This window comes from Cebus imitator, unplaced genomic scaffold, assembly GCF_001604975.1.
Source record: "Cebus imitator isolate Cc_AM_T3 unplaced genomic scaffold, Cebus_imitator-1.0 Scaffold96, whole genome shotgun sequence".
Classification (NCBI taxonomy): Eukaryota; Metazoa; Chordata; class Mammalia; order Primates; family Cebidae; genus Cebus; species Cebus imitator.
Genome location: NW_016107411.1, coordinates 3,062,461 through 3,079,957, shown reverse-complemented (window position 1 = coordinate 3,079,957; position 17,497 = coordinate 3,062,461). Strand labels below are relative to the sequence as shown.

At 54.7% G+C, this 17,497-nt stretch overlaps 2 protein-coding genes across 4 annotated transcripts in view; one reads left to right on the top strand and one right to left on the bottom strand.

The window, feature by feature from the left end:
- STAT6 (signal transducer and activator of transcription 6) overlaps positions 1–5,634 on the top strand; it is a 15,611-nt gene extending 9,977 nt beyond the window's left edge. The window contains exons 14-22 of the mRNA XM_017536164.2: positions 945–1,039; positions 1,132–1,268; positions 1,587–1,733; positions 1,949–2,012; positions 2,125–2,235; positions 2,425–2,517; positions 3,913–3,978; positions 4,068–4,196; positions 4,285–5,634. Of these exons, the coding sequence (XP_017391653.1) occupies positions 945–1,039; positions 1,132–1,268; positions 1,587–1,733; positions 1,949–2,012; positions 2,125–2,235; positions 2,425–2,517; positions 3,913–3,978; positions 4,068–4,196; positions 4,285–4,474 (1,032 nt within the window). The 3' untranslated portion in view covers positions 4,475–5,634. The remainder of the gene's footprint in view (positions 1–944; positions 1,040–1,131; positions 1,269–1,586; positions 1,734–1,948; positions 2,013–2,124; positions 2,236–2,424; positions 2,518–3,912; positions 3,979–4,067; positions 4,197–4,284) is intronic.
- Positions 5,566–12,132, bottom strand: NAB2 (NGFI-A binding protein 2). 3 transcript variants are annotated; one of them, XR_005201499.1, is made up of 8 exons: positions 11,677–12,132; positions 9,007–9,880; positions 8,442–8,575; positions 8,057–8,108; positions 7,830–7,962; positions 7,427–7,618; positions 6,124–6,431; positions 5,566–6,017 (listed from the first exon to the last, which is right to left on the bottom strand). XR_005201499.1 is itself a non-coding variant. In XM_017536166.1 (7 exons), the coding sequence occupies exons 1-7, from the start codon at positions 11,757–11,759 to the stop codon at positions 6,322–6,324; spliced, it is 1,578 nt and encodes a 525-aa protein (XP_017391655.1). In that variant the 5' UTR covers positions 11,760–12,132; the 3' UTR covers positions 5,566–6,321. The 3 variants fall into 3 exon arrangements, 2 of the variants coding, with proteins under 2 accessions (XP_017391655.1, XP_017391656.1); XM_017536166.1 differs by having other exon boundaries at positions 5,566–6,431; XM_017536167.1 differs by lacking the exon at positions 7,427–7,618 and having other exon boundaries at positions 5,566–6,431.
- Between the last annotated feature and the right edge of the window lie 5,365 nt (positions 12,133–17,497).

Below are 17,497 nucleotides of genomic sequence, written 5' to 3'. Positions count from 1 at the left end.
TGTTGCCAGGCTGGAGTGCAGTGGTGAGATCTTGGCTCACTGCAACCTCCGCCTCCCAGGTTCAAGCGATTCTCCTGCCTCAGCCTCCCGAGTAGCTGGGACTATAAGTGCATGCTGCCACACCCAGCCAATTTTTCTGTATTTTTAGTAGAGACGGGGCTTCACCATGTGAGCCAGGATGGTCTCGATTTCCTGACCTCGTGATCCTCCCGCCTCAGCCTCCCAAAGTGCTGGGATTACAGGCATGAGCCACCACGCCCAGCTGGTAGATACTATTATTATCCCCATTTTACAGACGAGGAATCTGATGCTCAGAGAATTATGTAGTTTGTTCAAGGTCCCAAAGCAGGTGGGTGGCATGGCTGGGAGAGAACCACATATTTCTGACTCTTGTTCTTTTATGTTATATTATCTTATTTTTTGGTGTTTTATTTGTTGTTTGTTTTTTTGAGTGTAAGAATCTTTAAAGAGAAGAAAGAAATGCTCATGTGACCAGACGGTGTGTTAGCAAAAGGGAGCAAGGCAGTCACACCCAGCAGGCTACCTTCCTCTGGGCTTCACCTCTGCCACACCTCCTTAGGGAGAGGGTGTAGCATAATAGTTATGAGTTTAAATCCTAGCTCTGCCTCTTTCCAGCTGTGTAGACCTGGGCAAGTCATTTGATGTTTTTGGATTTCCATTTTTAGATCTGTAAAATGGAATTATTATAGTGCCTACCTCCATAACCTTGTAGAGAGCAAATAAATTAATAGATGGAAAGGCTTGAAATAGTGGCTGGCATGTGTAAGTATGAGGGTTGGTCATTGTCATTGATGGGGTCTCAGGTCCGGTTTGATCCCTCAGCCCTGTGATTCTGTCATGAAGGCACTCACAACTCACTAACTGCCCTGAACAGGCTCCAGCTCTGACCCTCCCTCAGCTCACACCAGTCCCCTGTCCCCCAGGAGATCCTGCTGGGCCGTGGCTTCACCTTTTGGCAGTGGTTTGATGGTGTCCTGGATCTCACCAAACGCTGTCTCCGGAGCTACTGGTCTGACCAGTGAGTCCCTGCCCTGGGTGGTCTGAGCGGCCAAAACCCAATCTCCTCCTTACCCACTGCCCATGCCCCATCCTCTCCTTCCTCCCGGCCAGGCTGATCATTGGCTTCATCAGCAAACAGTATGTCACTAGCCTTCTTCTCAACGAGCCCGATGGAACCTTTCTCCTCCGCTTCAGTGACTCAGAGATTGGAGGCATCACCATTGCCCATGTCATCCGGGGCCAGGATGGTGAGGTCACCCCAGCCAGTCCTCTGTCTTTGTGCTTTTGCCCTCTGGAGTTTCTTCTGAAATGTCCGGACCTTTCTGATGCCAATCCTCATCTTCAGGAAGTTCTTCCAACTTCTCTTCTTCCTTCTGTGGTCTAAACTTTCACCTTGTCACTGTGAGCTTTGTGGGAATGGGGACTAGTGGACCTCTCTCCCTCAGGAGCCCCACCCTAGGTCCTCTCTCCCTTGCCTTGGTGGAGTGAGGACAGGTCTTATGGTGGGGGCTGGGGAAGGGGAAGAAAGTCTGAACAGAGTTCTCAGCATCTCATTCCTACCATAGGCTCTCCACAGATAGAGAACATCCAGCCATTCTCTGCCAAAGACCTGTCCATTCGCTCACTGGGGGACCGAATCCGGGATCTTGCTCAGCTCAAGAACCTCTATCCCAAGAAGCCCAAGGATGAGGCATTCCGGAGCCACTACAAGCGTGAGCTGGAACTGGTGGCTCTGATTCCTTCCTGTCACCCACCTTCTCCCTGATCCCCGCTGCCCTCCTCTCCCTGCCTGCGTGTCATCCTGATGTCACTCCCTATTATGTAGCTGCGCTTCTCCTACCTCCCCATCATCTATGCCTACCTTTTCCACCTCCCTTCCTCCCTCACCCCAGAGCACTCCATGGCTCTCTTTTCCTTCTCACAACAGCTGAACAGATGGGTAAGGATGGCAGAGGTTATGTCCCAGCTACTATCAAGATGACTGTGGAAAGGTGAGTGTGGTGGTGTGGATAGTGGGTAGGTCAGGAGCCTCGTGCTTATCTGCAGGAAGGAGGGGTGGCATCAACCCTTGGTCAGCCACGTGGACCTCCTTCCCTCCTCCAGGGACCAGCCACTTCCTACTCCAGAGCCCCAGATGCCTACCATGGTGCCCTCTTATGAACTTGGAATGGCCCCTGATTCCTCCATGAGCATGCAGCTTGGCCCAGAGATGGTGTAAGGAGCTGGAAAGACAGGAATGGGAGTGGTCTGTGCAGACGGGTTTTTAGCATGGGCAGATGCGAGAGCTGGCAGGGGCAGAACAGGGAATTTTCCTTTCTATGAAAGAGACACCGGTTTCCAAAGCAGGGTGTGGTGGTGTCCAGGAGAAGGGCTGGCATCAGGGGGTCTGTTTTCTTTCCCCAGGCCCCAGGTGTACCCACCACACTCTCACTCCATCTCCTCATATCAAGGCCTCTCCCCAGAAGAATCGGTCAACGTGTTGTCAGCCTTCCAGGAGTAAGTGGAAAACCTCACGGCAATACCATCCCACTCCAAGGGGGTGCATATTCGAATTGTTAGAAGATGCTCTTCTGTGAGTAAGGAGCAGCAAATGCTAACAGCCTTTCCTTTTCTCTTCTGTCCAGTCCCATGAGGGGTTAGTAGTTAAGATCCGGACTGCCCAGGTTTGAATTCTAGCTCCACCACTTAGTGGTTTGGGGTAAATTACTTAGTCTTTGGTGCCTCATCTGCATAATGGGGGATAATAATGCTAATAATAATAACCTACCTTACTGCATTAAATGAGTTCATAATACTTGTGAAGCTGAGCAGAGTGCTTGGCTCATAGCAAAAGCTGTGTACGTCCAGTCACGCATCGCTTAGCGAAGGAGCACTTTCTGTCCTTAGGCAGTTTCATCGTTATGCAAACATCATAGAGTGTAATTACACAAACCTATCCGGTATAGGCTACTATACACCAAGGCTATATGATGTAGCTTATTGCTCCTAGCTATGAACCTGAGCAGCATGATACTGTTCTAAATAGTAAAAGGAAACAGTAACATAATGATAAATATTTGTGTAATATGAATTTTCAGATTGATTATATATATATATATATATTTTTTTTTTTTTTTTTTTTTGAGACAGGCTCTCACTCTGTCACCCAGGCTGGAGTGCAGTCATGCGATCTCGGATCGCTGCAACCTCTGCCTCCTGGGCTTAAGCAATCCTTCTGCTGCTGTGCACCACCAAACTTGGCTAATTCTTTTTTAAGGTTTTTTTTGCAGACAAGGTCTCACTTACTGCCTAAGCTGGTCTCAAACTCCTGGGCTCAAGTGATGCTCCTACCTCGGCCTCCCAAATTTCTGGGATTACAGGCGTGAGTCACTCTCCTGGCCTTGATTATAACCTTATGGGACCACTGTGGTCTGTATTTGACAGAAATGTCATCATGTGGTGAATGACTGTATTATTATTTTCTGTCCTGCCCCTGAGAGCCACTGTCACTTTTCTGCTGTGTTGATTTTTGTTTACTCAACTGTTTTGGCCTTGAAATGGCCTAGATGTCTTTCTTCCCCAAGTATGACGCTCAGGTGCTTATTAACTCTTAGTCAAGGCACAACATCTCCCCTCCCAGAAAGTCAGATGGGAGTGAGATCTTGGGGACTTAAGAACCACCAAAGTTCAGAGTCCAAAGAAACATTAGAAATTGGCTTATCCACCTGCCTAACACATGCACGTTTTATAGATGAGAAGGCTGAGCTCAGAGCATAGAAATAGTTTGCTCAGGGTCACTACTAAGTCAGGATAAGGAGCTGGGGCTTGTTTCCTCATGCAGAGGTCCTGACTTTGCACCACTCTGCCTTTGCCTAGCCTGCCTTCCTCTGACTGTGCTCTCCCTACTTCCAGGCCTCACGTGCAGATACCCCCAAGCCTGGGCCAGATGAGTCTGCCCTTTGACCAGCCTCATCCCCAGTGAGTGACAAAGCCCCTCCTGACCCCACGCACCTCTTCTTTCCTGGCCTTGCCCCGCCCTCCTGATTTCCTTTGCTGGTTCCTGGCAGGGGCCTGCTGCCGTGCCAACCTCAGGAACATGCTGTGTCCAGCCCTGAGCCCCTGCTCTGCTCAGATGTGCCCATGGTGGAAGACAGCTGCCTCAGCCAGCCAGTGAGACCGTTTCCTCAGGGCACTTGGTAAGTGGTGGCTTGGGGGTGGAGGCTGGGTGGCATCTAGGGGAGTGGGCGCCATGCCTACTCCACTGCTTCTCCTGTCTCCTTGCAGGATTGGTGAAGACATGTTCCCTCCTCTGCTGCCTCCCACTGAACAGGACCTCACTAAGCTTCTTCTGGAGGGGCAGGGGGAGTCAGGGGGAGGGTCCATGGGGGCCCAGCCCCTCCTGCAGCCCTCCCACTACGGGCAATCTGGGATCTCAATGTCCCACATGGACTTAAGGGCCAACCCCAGTTGGTGATCCCAGCTGGAGGGAGAGACCAGAGAGACAGCTCTTCTACTACCCCCATAGACCTGCTCCGGACACTTGCTCATGCCCTGCCAAGCAGCAGATGGGGAGGGTGCCCTCCTATCCCCACCTACTCTTCGGTCCGGAGGAAAAGACTACCAGGAGAATGCACGGTGGGTGGAGCCAATCCACTCCTTCCTTCCTATCATTCCCCTGCCCACCTCCTTCCAGCATTGACTGGAAGGGAAGTTCAGGCTCTGAAATGAGACACGCCCCAACATGCCTGCACCCGCAGTGCGCACACACACACGCACACACACACAGAGCTGAGGGTGATGGGGCTGAGGAAGAGGGGGGCTGGGTAAGGGCACAGGTTAGGGCATGGAAGACTTCTCCACCCACTCTAAGCCAGGGCCTAGGATGCATAGGCAGGAACATACACATTTACACTAGAGGGCAGGGATAGAGGATACTGGGTCTTAGCCCTGGGGGAATGGGAAGCAGCTCAGGGGACCCTGGATGGGAATACAGGAGGGGTCTGGACATGTGGTTACCAACACAGGTTTTGCCCTGATTAAAAAACAAATCTCCCAAAGCCCCAAATTCCTGTTAGCCAGATGGAGGCTTCTGATATGTGTATGAGACTATGCAGAAGTACAAGGGCCAAATTTTTTCATGTATAGCTGTGTGAATGTGTATGTACCTATGTTAATGTATAGTTGGCACATCAGTTGCATGAAAACATAGAATATGTCTATCTGCTTTTGCCTGTGTGACAACACAAATCTGCGAGTGAGACACTGCACAGAAGACAGCACCAAGTGTGCTGCCCTTTCTGACATATGCTAACCCAAAAGTACTCTGAATCTAGAATCTGACTGCCCAAGTAGGTCCAAGTGGCTGTAACATCTACATGTGGCTCCACACCTCCAATACTGCCTTGGAGCTAGGGTGAGCGTCTGGGACCAGGCCTGGCCACGTGGCCCTCCAGTGTGTGAGGGGCCCTGCCTGCTGCATCTTTTCTGTTGCCCTATCCACTGCCAGCTTCCCTTCACTCCCCCATCCCATGCCACCCTTTCTCCCTCTTGAGGCAGGGTCATAGATCCTAAGCCATAAAATAAATTTTATTCCAAAATAACAAAATAAATAATCTACTGTACACAATCTGAAAAGAAAGACGCTCTAACTGCTCAGATAGGTGCTGTGGTCCAGCCCCCAGCTGGTGGAGACCCTGAGTCCAACCCAGGCCTCCCGAGGGGGCCAGTGAAGGGATCCCACACCCACTGCCCCCACATAGGGCAGGAGGGAAGAAATTGCTAAGGACTTGGGGGAGAGATGGAAATGGGAGGGCAAACTGCAGCACTTGTTAAATTAAAGAAACAAACCAGAAGCACAAAAATGGGGAAGGAGAGGGGAGAAGGAGCAGGTCCAGTGTTCCCAGGCCCCCAGTTCTGGGGGCAAATGTTGCCACTTTTAGCTGCTGGACCTTCCCAGGGAAGTCCCCCTCTCCCCCTTGTCCAAACTGAGTCCAACTGCTCACACCACTGGTGCAAACCTAAAGAGAATGGGAGTGTGTTGTATGAGGGAGGGGAGAACCCCAGATGCCCTGGAGGCAAAGTCCTTGCCCCCTCGCTCTGGGCAGGGGTGAGGGCACCACGCACCCTCCTTGTGTCCTCTCTCCAGGCCCCTGCTTGTTATTGCTTGAAGCCCCACAGTCTATGCCCATGGAGCAGGTGGGGAGGCAGGAGAAGGGCAGTGGAAGGATCCAGGGTTGTGACTAGATTCCAGGGATGGAGAGCGTGGGGGTCTGTGTGAGCCAGAAGTCTGGGGTCCTGTGTCTGAAAACACCAGTGCACCCCTCACTGCCGGCTGGCCTCAGCCTCCACTTTCACGCTGCTCCTGCGACCCTCCACCAGCGCAGGATGCGGTCCTGGGGCAGGACAGCGGTCCAGCAGCCCTTCCTCGAACTCTGCAGGGAAAAGGGGGCAGTTAGGAGCCTGCGGGCTGACTGGCTGCAGACAGAGGTGGTTGGGAACAGAAGCAGGGGCAAAGAAAGCTGTGAAGATGGGCTTGGCTTATTGAATTACTGTCTCCTGCCCACTGCATGTGTACGGTGGGTTCCATTCCCGAGTGTGGGAGCCCCCTCCCCTCTCTGGCTGTGTGTAGCTCTGTCTCTGTCTGTGTCTCTCTCTTTCTCTGTCTCTCCCCGCCTCCTCCGTGGTGCTGGAATTTCTGGTTCTGTCAGGAGCTGCGGGGGTGGTTTGGCTCTGACCTCTACCCTCCCCCCATTCCCAAGCTCTGCCACCCCCACTCATCCCTGGCCCCCTCCCAGTCCCCACCCACCCTACCATGACCCCCCAAGTTTTTTTGGTAGCCAAATCAGGGGGAGCGCAGGAAACCAACCTCCCAGCTCCTCCCTCAAGAAGAGCCCCCCTTCCAGTCCCCGCCCCCACTTTCCACCCACGCACAGTTTAAAAATACCAAGCCAGGGTTGGTGGCTTTGTCTGCTGCGTCACTCTCAGCCCAGAGGCTGCCCGGCCCTCTGCCGGCCCACTCCTTCTTCCCCCTTCCACACACAAAGCATCCCCGCTTTGGGCTCCTCTGCTTCCAAGCTGGGCAAACCCATACCCGCAACTCCTAGCCTGCTCCTGGCTCCTGGGTTGGTGGAAGTGCCATTTGAGCTTCCCTTATTGATGTTCCTCCTTCCTGCTCCTTCATTCTCTTTTCTCTGTCCCCCGCTCCCCAGTTCCCCTTTCACAGATCTCCACTAGGACCAGACTTTCCATGGTGGAAGCAGCCCGGCGGGGTCTGCCTCTCCACACCCCAAGGCCTGGCTGGCTGTAACCTGGCCCTCCTACTGCCCTCTCTGACGACTATAGACCTCTTCCTCCCACCTGGCCCCAGGACACTAGAATTGCTGTGTGGGGCCTGGATGCTTAGGGACAGCACTGCTGGCTGCCTCACCTGCGAGAGGTGGCTTCGCAGGCACACAGGGGCTGAGGCGGCCCACGCGATCATGGGAGACGAGGCGGGCGAGCCGCAGCCCCTCGTCCATCAGTGTCTGCTGCAGGATGTGGCGGCTCCATAGCCCATGGGCTGGCAATGCCAGAGGCAGGTCAGCAGGGGGCGGCGTCAGCCTTGGGCATGACCCCACAGCTGTGGGCATGGGCACTGGTCAGGTAAGGGGCTGCAGCCAATAGAACCCCCACCCTCAACCACACAGCCAGCCCACAGGCCCTTCTGCCCCCCTCCAGCCAGGCCTCCCAGCCCTGTTCCAGGCATTGCCTCCTGGCTCACTCCTCCCCTCCACCCCCTCCCCCACTCCTCCACCCTCAATGAAGAGAAAAGTCTTCTGAGGCACACTCACCCTGCAAGTGTCCATCCAGACTCTCCCCAGACAGGCTGGCGCTGTCCTCCTCCAGGCTGGGGCGGTATGGAGGTGCATAGGATTCAGGGCCTGGGGGAGGCTGCTGGATTTCAGGGTGACTCTGTTCTCCAACCTGTGGATGCCCAAAATGGGGAAATGAAGACTTGGCAAGGGAGGGGATTGGGGAAGGCTGCCTGACACCCCTACATGCAACCCAGAAAACACACCTCTTGTTTCAGCTTCTTCAGTGGAGGGCCTCCCAGTTCTTCAGGGTGGAGCCTGAAAAGATGGATAAGAATAAAGCGGGTGAGGCTGGGGAGGGCCACGCAATGGGCAGAGCCCAAAACCTGGCTAGAGACGTGTAATTTAAAACCTTTGCCAATAAGTTGGCAGAGAAAGAGTGTATAGCTCAGTCGCTATTGTTGTAGGGGGCTGGGGGACCCAACATGGATGGAAGGAGAGACCAGACCTGAGACAAGCTGACTTAGCCAAAAGCAGGACATGCAGGTGGGGCGGAAGCAGGCCTAGAGCTGCCTGAACTGAAGGTTTGGACGTGATCTAACTCCATGGTAGGATTCCAGTCCAGGAAGGACCTGGGGAAGGGGGTCTCACCTGGAGCCTTTCAAGGAGGACAAGTAGGTACTCTCTCGGGCTACTTGGCGGGACAAAGAGAAGAGCTCCACTCTCCGCAATAAGAGCGTGTTGTCCCTCATGCAGAACTGGGCAGCAGCCTCGTTGATGGTGAGCTGTGGAGAGAGGGCAGCCAAGAGAGTCAGAATTGGAACTCCCCCGCTGCCTCACCAGACCTCGCACCCCTTCACCATCGGACAAATGAGGCCCATCCAACGGATGCTTGCTTTGGTTTTGACACTACACAGGAGCTTTCTGAAGAAAGAAGAGAGGTCAGCACCCACAGCTTCCTAGGAATGCCCTGGGCCTCTGCTACTCCTGTGGGGTCCTGAGTGACATGGAGCTGACAACAGCCGGGTGCTGCCTGTATCTCTGCGTCCTCCTCAGCTGAGGATGGGAGCATTGCGGCCCCTGGGTGGGGGCTTGTTGGGGAGGGGGTCAGGGCCTGGGGTCCTGGTCAAGGGGTAATGAAAGAGAATTGGAGACCTCAGAAACTCACAGAGGTAAGCAGCTAGAGGCCCAGGAGTCAAGGCCTGGGGGTTCTTACCTCGTGCAGGCTGAGCTGCTTGCCCTCCCGCCGCTTAGAGTCGAAACGGCCATAGATGATGCTGTATTTGCGGATCTCCTCTTCCTTCTGGCTGTCATTATCATCCATCTCAAAGATGTGCCCCACGCTCCGTGCCAGCTTCTTATTCAGCTTTAGCAGGGATGTGACCTCCCCAGCATCCCCTCTTGGGAAGCTCCGGAAGATCCTCTCCACACTTTCCACCACCATGCGTACCATCTCTGGCTCCAGTCGGTCTGGACCACCCCCAGTCCCACCTGCTGCCAGCCCCCCAGCCCCAGTCCCCTCAGGGACTCCTCCCCCTGCAGGGGGGGAGAAGGGGGGCGAGCCAGCCTCCTCTTCTCCTCCTGCCCCAACGTCCGACTCTGGAGTGCTCCGGCCTGGCCAGATCCGGGGGTCCCCTGCCCCTGGTCCCCCAGGCAGTGGTGATAGCTTCTCCCCAAGTTCAAGGGGGCTTTTGGGACTAAAACTGCGGGCACTGCCTGCCTTTTCCCCCGGGCTGCCATGCCCATTGCTCATGCTCCCTTTCCGGGTACCCGCAGTCTCAGAGATCTTGAAGAGCGGGATGCTGGAGACGGGAACAGCAGGCACTGGTTGACTGAAGAGCCCTGGATTGGTGGCCCACTCTCTCAGTGCCTTCTGCAGGCGTCGGACATGGAGGGGCTTGGTGGCCATGCCCACAAGTGCCATGATCTCCAGAAACTCCTCCTCACCCGCCTCACACAGCTGCTGCACGTCGTCCCCTCCCTGCTGGATGAAGGTCTCATAGTAGGAAAGGAGGTTGGCGCGCTGCAGGACCCGGTACAGCTGCAGCTCCCCCAGCGTCCGAGGCAGTGCCATGGCTCGGGCACTGGGCCTGAGAAGGAGGGGCACAAGAGAGAGGCAGTCGGTGCAAGTCCCCCTACTGGGTACCCACCCACACTAACAATTGTTCCCTCTTTTCTGTCTGCTTTTCTTCCCCTCCCTCACTTGGATGCTCTCCTGCCCAGTACCCAGGTCTGAGTACAGACCCTGAGAATCAGGCACTGCTCAGAGGCATGGACAAGCCGGGGCCGTCCTAGACTAGCCTGAAGCACTAAAAGCCAGTGCCCATGTCTGCAGGAGTGCCAGTCTCTTTACAACCCCATCTTTGGCTTTTATCTTTCTGGTCTGGGGCAAGACCTGACCAGTACCAACCTGGGATGGCTGGACTTCCCTCTCCGCCAAAACACAACCCTCACCTTCCACTCTAAACACCCGGCAGTGTCAACGCTAATGAAAGTGAAGTCACCCATACTAATGTGAAAGTAGGACCCTGTCTCTCTCACAGTGGACACTGGGGGACACTGCAGCTGGTCAGCTTCACTTCCCGTGGAGGGGCCACAGCACCAGGTGGCTGAGAGTGAGGTGAGGGTGTGGCACCTTCCCTGGCTTTCCCACTCAGTGAGCCAGGTGGTGCCTTGCTCCTTGCGAAGCTTTTCCCAGGGGTTACGCATTCTTTTTCTTTTTTCTTCATTTTTTTTTGAGGTGGGAGGGTGGGCCAGAGTCTCGCTCTGTTGCCCAAGCTGGAGTGCAGTGGCCCAATCTTGGCTCACTGCAACCTCCGTCTGCCGGGTTCAAGCGATTCTCCTGCCTCGGCCTCCTGAGTAGCTGGGATTACAGGCATGCACCACCACGCCCGGCTAATTTTTGTAGTTTTAGTAGAGACAGGGTTTCTCTATGTTGGTCAGGTTGGTCTCGCACTCCCTGACCTCGTGATCCAACTGCCTCGGGCTCCCAAAATGCTGGGATTACAGGCGTAAGCCATCGTGCCTGGCCGGGTTAAGCATTCTTTACGCAGGCTTCCTCTCTCCCGCTAGGACCTCTCCACCCTTCCAGGCTGCCCAGTGCTCCTCAGTGGCCCCTCTCCTAACATTGACACTCCCCACTTTCTCAGTGGGCCTGTTCCTTCAGCTCAGGGGCCGCGGCAGGGGAGGGGCGCAATTGTTCTGCTCCGGGGCCGTTCCGCCCACACACACTCCCACAGTGGTAGCGTCTGTGGGCGAAAACCGCCCAGGGGTTCCCGCCTACTCTCCTCTCCCTTGTTTTCCACCCGCATCTTCAAGTGGAGTGGGGGAGCGGCTCAAGGCCTCTTGATGAAGGGGCTGCACACTGAAACTCCCCTCCCCACTCTATGAATAAAGGGACAGATAGGGGAAGGAAAGCTTAAGGCCTCCCTCGTAACCCCCTTTCCCCCCTCCTGCTGATGCTCCTTTAACTCAAAGGCACTGGCTTCTCCTGGACCCCGGGGGGCCTGTGTGCCGTGCCAGCAACGGACTGAGGCAGCTGAGCGTCCCCCTACCTTCTGCACTGATGCCAGCTCAAGCTCCAGGGCATCCCCCGGTGCTTGGGGGCTCCCACATTCTTTGCAGGGGGCACTTATGCCATAACCAGCCCACAGAGTAAACCGGGAATAGAGAATTAGGTACTACTCTTTCATATCCCGCTTCATCAGATGCTTGCTTGCTCCCAGGGCCCCCTAATTCGAAGACGCACCCCCTTTTCCATCAGTCTCCACCCCCCACCCCCGTCCCGCTTCCCCACGTCCTTCCCTCGACCTCCGCCCTCTGGACCCCATTCCCAAGTCCAGCTCCACCCATCTCCATTCCCCTCTGCCTCCCTTTGCCCACTAACTTGAGTCTGGGCTGCAGGGTCCGGCGGGCGCTGTCCCCTCCGCCCGGCGGCTGCTCGGCTGTGGGGGAAGGCGCTCTGTGCATGGACTGCCGGAGACCACCCGGGCTGCCCTTCTCGGTGCCCGGCCCTCGGCGCCTGCTGCGCGTTGCGCTCCTCCCCGCGCAAGATGCCGTGTCCACCGCTGTCCAGGCTCTGTCCCTCCCTCCACGTCTTCTCTCTCCGAGCCTCCGAGCCTCTGTCTGTGCCTCTGCCCCCCCCCACCTCCCCGGCTGCGCTTGCCGCCTCTCCGCGCCTCCACCCCCGCAGGACGCACGGAGAGCGAGGCCCGGCTCTGCGCTGGCTGCCGGGCTGGCGGGCGGAGGGCGTGGGCAGAGCCGGGGGCGGGTGTGGGGGCGGGGGCCGGGGGGCGGGCGCCCGGGCCTCTAGGCCGCTGAGACACCGCGGCTTACAGACTGGGAGAGGCGGAGACTGGGGGGAGGGGGTGTGGAGCAGGAGGCGGGGGCGGGGACTCAGAGCCCGGGCGCGGAGTTAGGGACCGAGGTGACCGAGGCCCGGCTGTGGAGGAGGGGCTTGGAGACCCAGCAGGCGGGGCGAGGTCTCTCAGTGCCGCCCACGCCGGATGCGCAGCCGGCCCTCTTGAGCCCACGTACCCACGTGAGCGCCCTGCCGGCGACATTCCTACTCTCCCCCACCCCTCCGAGCTGAGAGCGGAGTTTCACAACCACGCACAAGTACACAAAGACACAGAAGCGCACGGACGTGCACACGCGCCTAAACAACTACGCGGACGCCCACTGCTCACACTCAGGCCTTGCGGTGCTGGACGTGTGAATGTTAGGAGCCGGGAAAAGTTGGCGAAGGCTGTGGTGTGCGGCTCCTCCTGTGCTTGCATCTGACTCCCACAGAGTGTGCACTTAAGGCGGGACTGAGAGCGTGGGGCTCTTCAGGGATCCCCTAGATATCCCCGCGCCCCTCCCCAGCCCCCAGTGGAGTAATCTGAGGAGTCCGCTCTCAGAAACCCAGGCCTCCATGCTAATCTGGAAAGTTTAGGAAACAGGGATGGGAGGGTTATGCTGCACGCCACCACTTAGGTGCGCGAGTTGATTAGACGCGTCGGGTTTTGTCAGCGCGTAGGTCAGGCAGGGATTCGGGGGTGGAACCCCGCCTTCCTTCACTTGTCCTCTGTTTGCTGAGAATGAGGCCCTGCTTGGGAATTTTATGTGGCAAGGATGTGACAAAGACGATACCCTTCCTGGGGCCGTCTATTAGGGGACCTCGCCCGAGAGTTTTGTGGAAGATCAGTAAGAGGTCGGGTAGCCTCCGACGTGACTTCCTACGGCAGAGCTGGAGGGAGGAGCGCCTTCAAGGAGCTTAGCACCCCCCCTCTGCAACCCACCACTGTCTCCCCCTTTGGTTTCTCCTAGCCCCATCTGGTTTGCATTACACTCCCGCCCACGGCTGGGAGGGCTGTAGGGGGAGGCGGGGGCTCTGAGGGCCCGGCTCTAAGCCCCAGGGAAATGAGGGGGTGGGGGACAGAGGGAAGCCAGTGGACTGGCCACAGAAGAGGTTTACCCCTAGTCCGAAACCTCAGCCCCGCCCCGCCGTCCGCACTTCTGAGCTGCGTGGACCTGGCGGGGCGTGGGGGCTGTGGGCCGGGCTGGTTCTACATTCCGACCTGGTGAGGAGACCTTTCCGCCTTGTGGGGTCAGGGGAGAAGGAGCGCGTTATTGGTGTGGGGGGCGGATTTCACTTGCTCAGGTCCTCTTCTCCATCCCATTAAGCGCCAAACACAGTGAGGGTGGTGAGAACCAGCAGACTCCGGTCTCTCAATCCCCTGTCCCGCAACTGGAGGGCGCGGCTAGACGGGCTCCCCTTGGGGACACTGCCGACCCAGTCCGGGGCGTGGGCGTCCCCTCCCCCACTCCCCCCTCAGGTTATTTTGGATCCCGGGCTGCCAGCCGCTGGCCCTGGGTTTCCACGTGCCCCCTCCCTCCCCCGGCCCACGCTCCCCGTGACGCACATCCTCCGCCCACGCAGCCTCTGCTCGAGGCGCCCCCCTCCCTCCCACCCCGGCCCCCTTAGGGCGGCGCTGAGCCTCGGGATCTGGAGGGAGACGCCCGCCCAAGGAGGGGGCGGAGTAGGGCGTGATCATGTGGGCGACAACCTACTGGGCGCTGGGCGCCGGGCGCCTGGGTCCAGGTCCAGGAAAGAGGAGGAGGGAGGAGCCGATTTTGACCTCTACACTCCCGGGTCCTGGCGGGAGTGGGGGTGGGGTGCTGGGCCAGAGAGTGACGAGGGGAGAGAAATCCCGCAGAAGGGACTTGCCCACTCCCCTAGGGGAGTCAGCGGGGGTCTGAGTGCGAACCTGTGTGTGAGAGTGAAACTACTGGGTGTTAGTGTCTTTGTGTCCTTGTTTCTCAAGATTGTCGTGAGATTCGGATGAGAGAATGTACAGGAAAACTCTAAATTGTAGAATGCTGAACACATTTAAGACGCTACTGCCGGTTTGTGTATCTCTACCCGAGATTATGTATTTATATGTTTCTTTACATCCGCTTGTATATCTGTGTCCCTGTCTCTCTCTAGGTTTGTATCTGAGCCCCTATTTAAAAAATCGTTGACTTGTCAGGGCCTGCCGGAGGCCCAGAGCGCCCCCGCAGCCGGAGCTGCCGAGATGTCTGTTCTTCCCGCCCACTCCTGCCACCCCCAACTCCCCTCCTACTCCCTTCCGTTGAGAACAAGGAATTTCCAGCCTTTAGCAAAGAGAGGCAAAGACAAAGAGACCATGGGAAACTATGGAAAAACAGAGAGACAGGTGTGTGTGTTGGGGGGGGAGTGGGGACAAATACAAAAATTTTCATTGTTTCTTGCATGGGCCCTGTTCTCCCGTGTCCCCTTGGCTCGCTCTAGACCACTTCTTTGCCTGACTCACCTGCTCCCCCCATCCCCAGTGCTCTCAAAGGCACAGAGCAGAGCAAGTGATCTCGTGATAAAAAGGATTAATATTCCCTTTATCTATACTGATCTCCTCCGTGAAGGAGGAGACTGTATCCTTAGTCCTAGTTTTCCAAGAAAAGGGGAAACGATTGCGAGGAAAGGGAGGAAAGTGGGTGGAAGAGGAGTGCGGAGACTGGCGTCCCTATGCACGTGTAGATTTTCATCTAGCAGATTGCTCTGCTCACTCCTCCCCCAGCGTTTCCACTGGGCCAGATCCGACTCACTCAGCAAGGTTTGGCTCAAACCTCTCCCTCCTGGACCCCTTCCACTCCTCCAGGCAGAATTAATTTCTCCCCCTGCCTCGGTGGCCTCCTCATTGCTCTTTGTACACATTTCCACTTATAGTTGCTTGTTTCAACTGAAACCCAGGAACTCTCCAGGATAAACCTGGTATCTGGTGGACTGTCTGAAATGAATGAATTGATGCTATTCACAGGGCTGCACAACTTTGAAAGGGCAGCAGGCGACACAGATTTTACTCCCAAAGGGGCTGAACCTGGGCAAAACTGTTTAAGTGCAGACTTTTTTTCCATATCTCTTTTCCTTGTAAAGTTTCCAGTGAGTCCCATTAACTCTGGCTCCTTGGCCTTCTAAAATGTCCACCATTCTAGTAAATTAATTCACACTCAGATGCTAAAGGTAGTAGGCTGAAATCCTTGCTGGTAATAGAAAAATGTAAATATAAAGTATTGATCCCTCTTTTCTTCTTTCAGTAACATGCCAGAATTTGTCATCTAAGGAATGTCGTCCTTCAGGTTAGTTATTTTACAAGAAGTGTTTCACTCCAAACCCCATCTCTACTAAAATACAAAAAATTAGTCGGGCATGGTGGTGCATGCCTGTAGTCCCAGCTACTCAGGAGGCTGAGACAGGGGAATCGCTTGAACCCTGGAGGCAGAGATTGCAGTGAGCCGAGATCACACCACTGCACTCCAGCCTGGCAACAGAGCGAGACTCTGTCTCAAAAAAATAAAAAGAAATGTTTCTTTCCTGAAAAACAGACAATCGTAACCACTGCCTTTAAGGAACTCACAGACTAATAGGGGAAATAAACCTATAAACAAATAATTACAACATAGTGTAATAATAGGGCACAAACAATGACAGAAGTATAAGAAAGTGAGTAATCTGTTCTGCTTGAACTTGTGAGGGGCCTTGGTTTAGACAGACATCCAAAGGAGGTGATGATGCAGTCAGTAGGAGACTTCCAGGAGTGTCCAGGGCGGTGGCTCACACCTGTAATCACAGCATTTTGGGAGGCCAAGGCAGGCGGATCACCTGAGATCAGGAGTTTGAGATCGGCCTGACCAACACGGAGAAACCCTGTCTCTACTAAAAATACAAAATTAGTCCTGTGATGGTGCATGCCTGTAATCCCAGCTACTCAGGAGGCTGAGGCAGGAGAATCAAACCCGGGAGGTGGAGGTTGTGGTGAGCCAAGGTCGCACCATTGCACTCCAGCCTGGGCAACAAGAGGAAAACTCCATCCCCCGCCCCCCCTAAAAAAAAAAAAATTCCAGGAGGAAGGGAAGTCAAGTCAGAGAGGCCAGAAAGTGCATTTCCATGAAAGTATGAAACAGAATGGTATGTTTCAGAAACTATAAAAAGTTGCTCATTATTGCTGGGTGGTGGGTGGTGATTAGAAATGAGCCTAGGGAGGTGTACAAGGCCATTACATTACAAATATTATGGACCAGTGCTACTCAACGTATGGTTAAGGAACAATTTTTAAAACATCTCCTATCTATTATTGTCCACTACTTTTATAGAATGCACTAAATATGAGTTATTCAAAAAACAAAATAAACTACCATTTTGTTAGATTCAATAAATATAAAATTTCTCTGTCAAATCCCTATAGAACTTTCTAAATGCTTACACTTAATTTCTAAAACTGTTTCATTACAGATTGGTAACAAACGTTGAATAACATTTTTTTTTTTTTAAGATGGAGTCTTGCTCTGTTGCCCAGGCTGGAGTGCAGTGGCATGATCTTGGTTCACTGCAACCGCCTTCCATGTTCAAGTGATTTGTCTGCCTCAGCCTCCTGAGTAGCTGGGACTACAGGTGCGCACCACCATGCCCGGCTATTTTTTGTATTTTAGAGGTGGGGTTTCACCACATTGGTCAGGCTGGTCTTGAACTCCTGACCTCGTGATCTGCCCTCCTGACCTCGTGATTTGGCCTCCCAAAGTGCTGGCATTACAGAAGTGAGGCATCGTGCCGGGAAGAATAACATTATTATAGTTATTTGTCTTTGCATCTGAGTTTTAGATCATACTAAGGATGTTGGACTTCATCCTGTGGTGTTACCGGAACCATAAAGACTGAAAACATAAAGACTCATGGCATGGTCATATCTGCACTTAGAAACAAAGTGGAGAAAGGATTTATGGCTGCAAAAACAGGAGGAAGGTCAGCTTGAAAAAAACTAAAGGACCCTCTCAACTGAGAGAGGGCAAGGCACTGGCATGGGGAGAAAGAACAGATTCAAAAGATAGAAAATGTGATCAGGCCGGGTACACTTACACTTAATTTCTAAAATTGTGCGGTGGGTCATGCCTGTAATCCCAGCACTTTGGGAGGCCAAGGCAGGCAGATCATAAGGTCAAGAGATCAAGACCATCCTGGCCAACATGGTAAAAACCCGTCTCTCCTAAAAATACAAAAATTAGCTGGGCATGGTGGTGTGCACCTGTAGTCCCAGCTACTCAAGAGGCTGAGGCAGGAGAATCGCTTGAACCCTGGCGGGGAGGTTGCAGTGAGCCGATATTGTGCCACTGCCCTCCAGCCTGGGCGACACAGTGAGACCCCATCTCAAAAA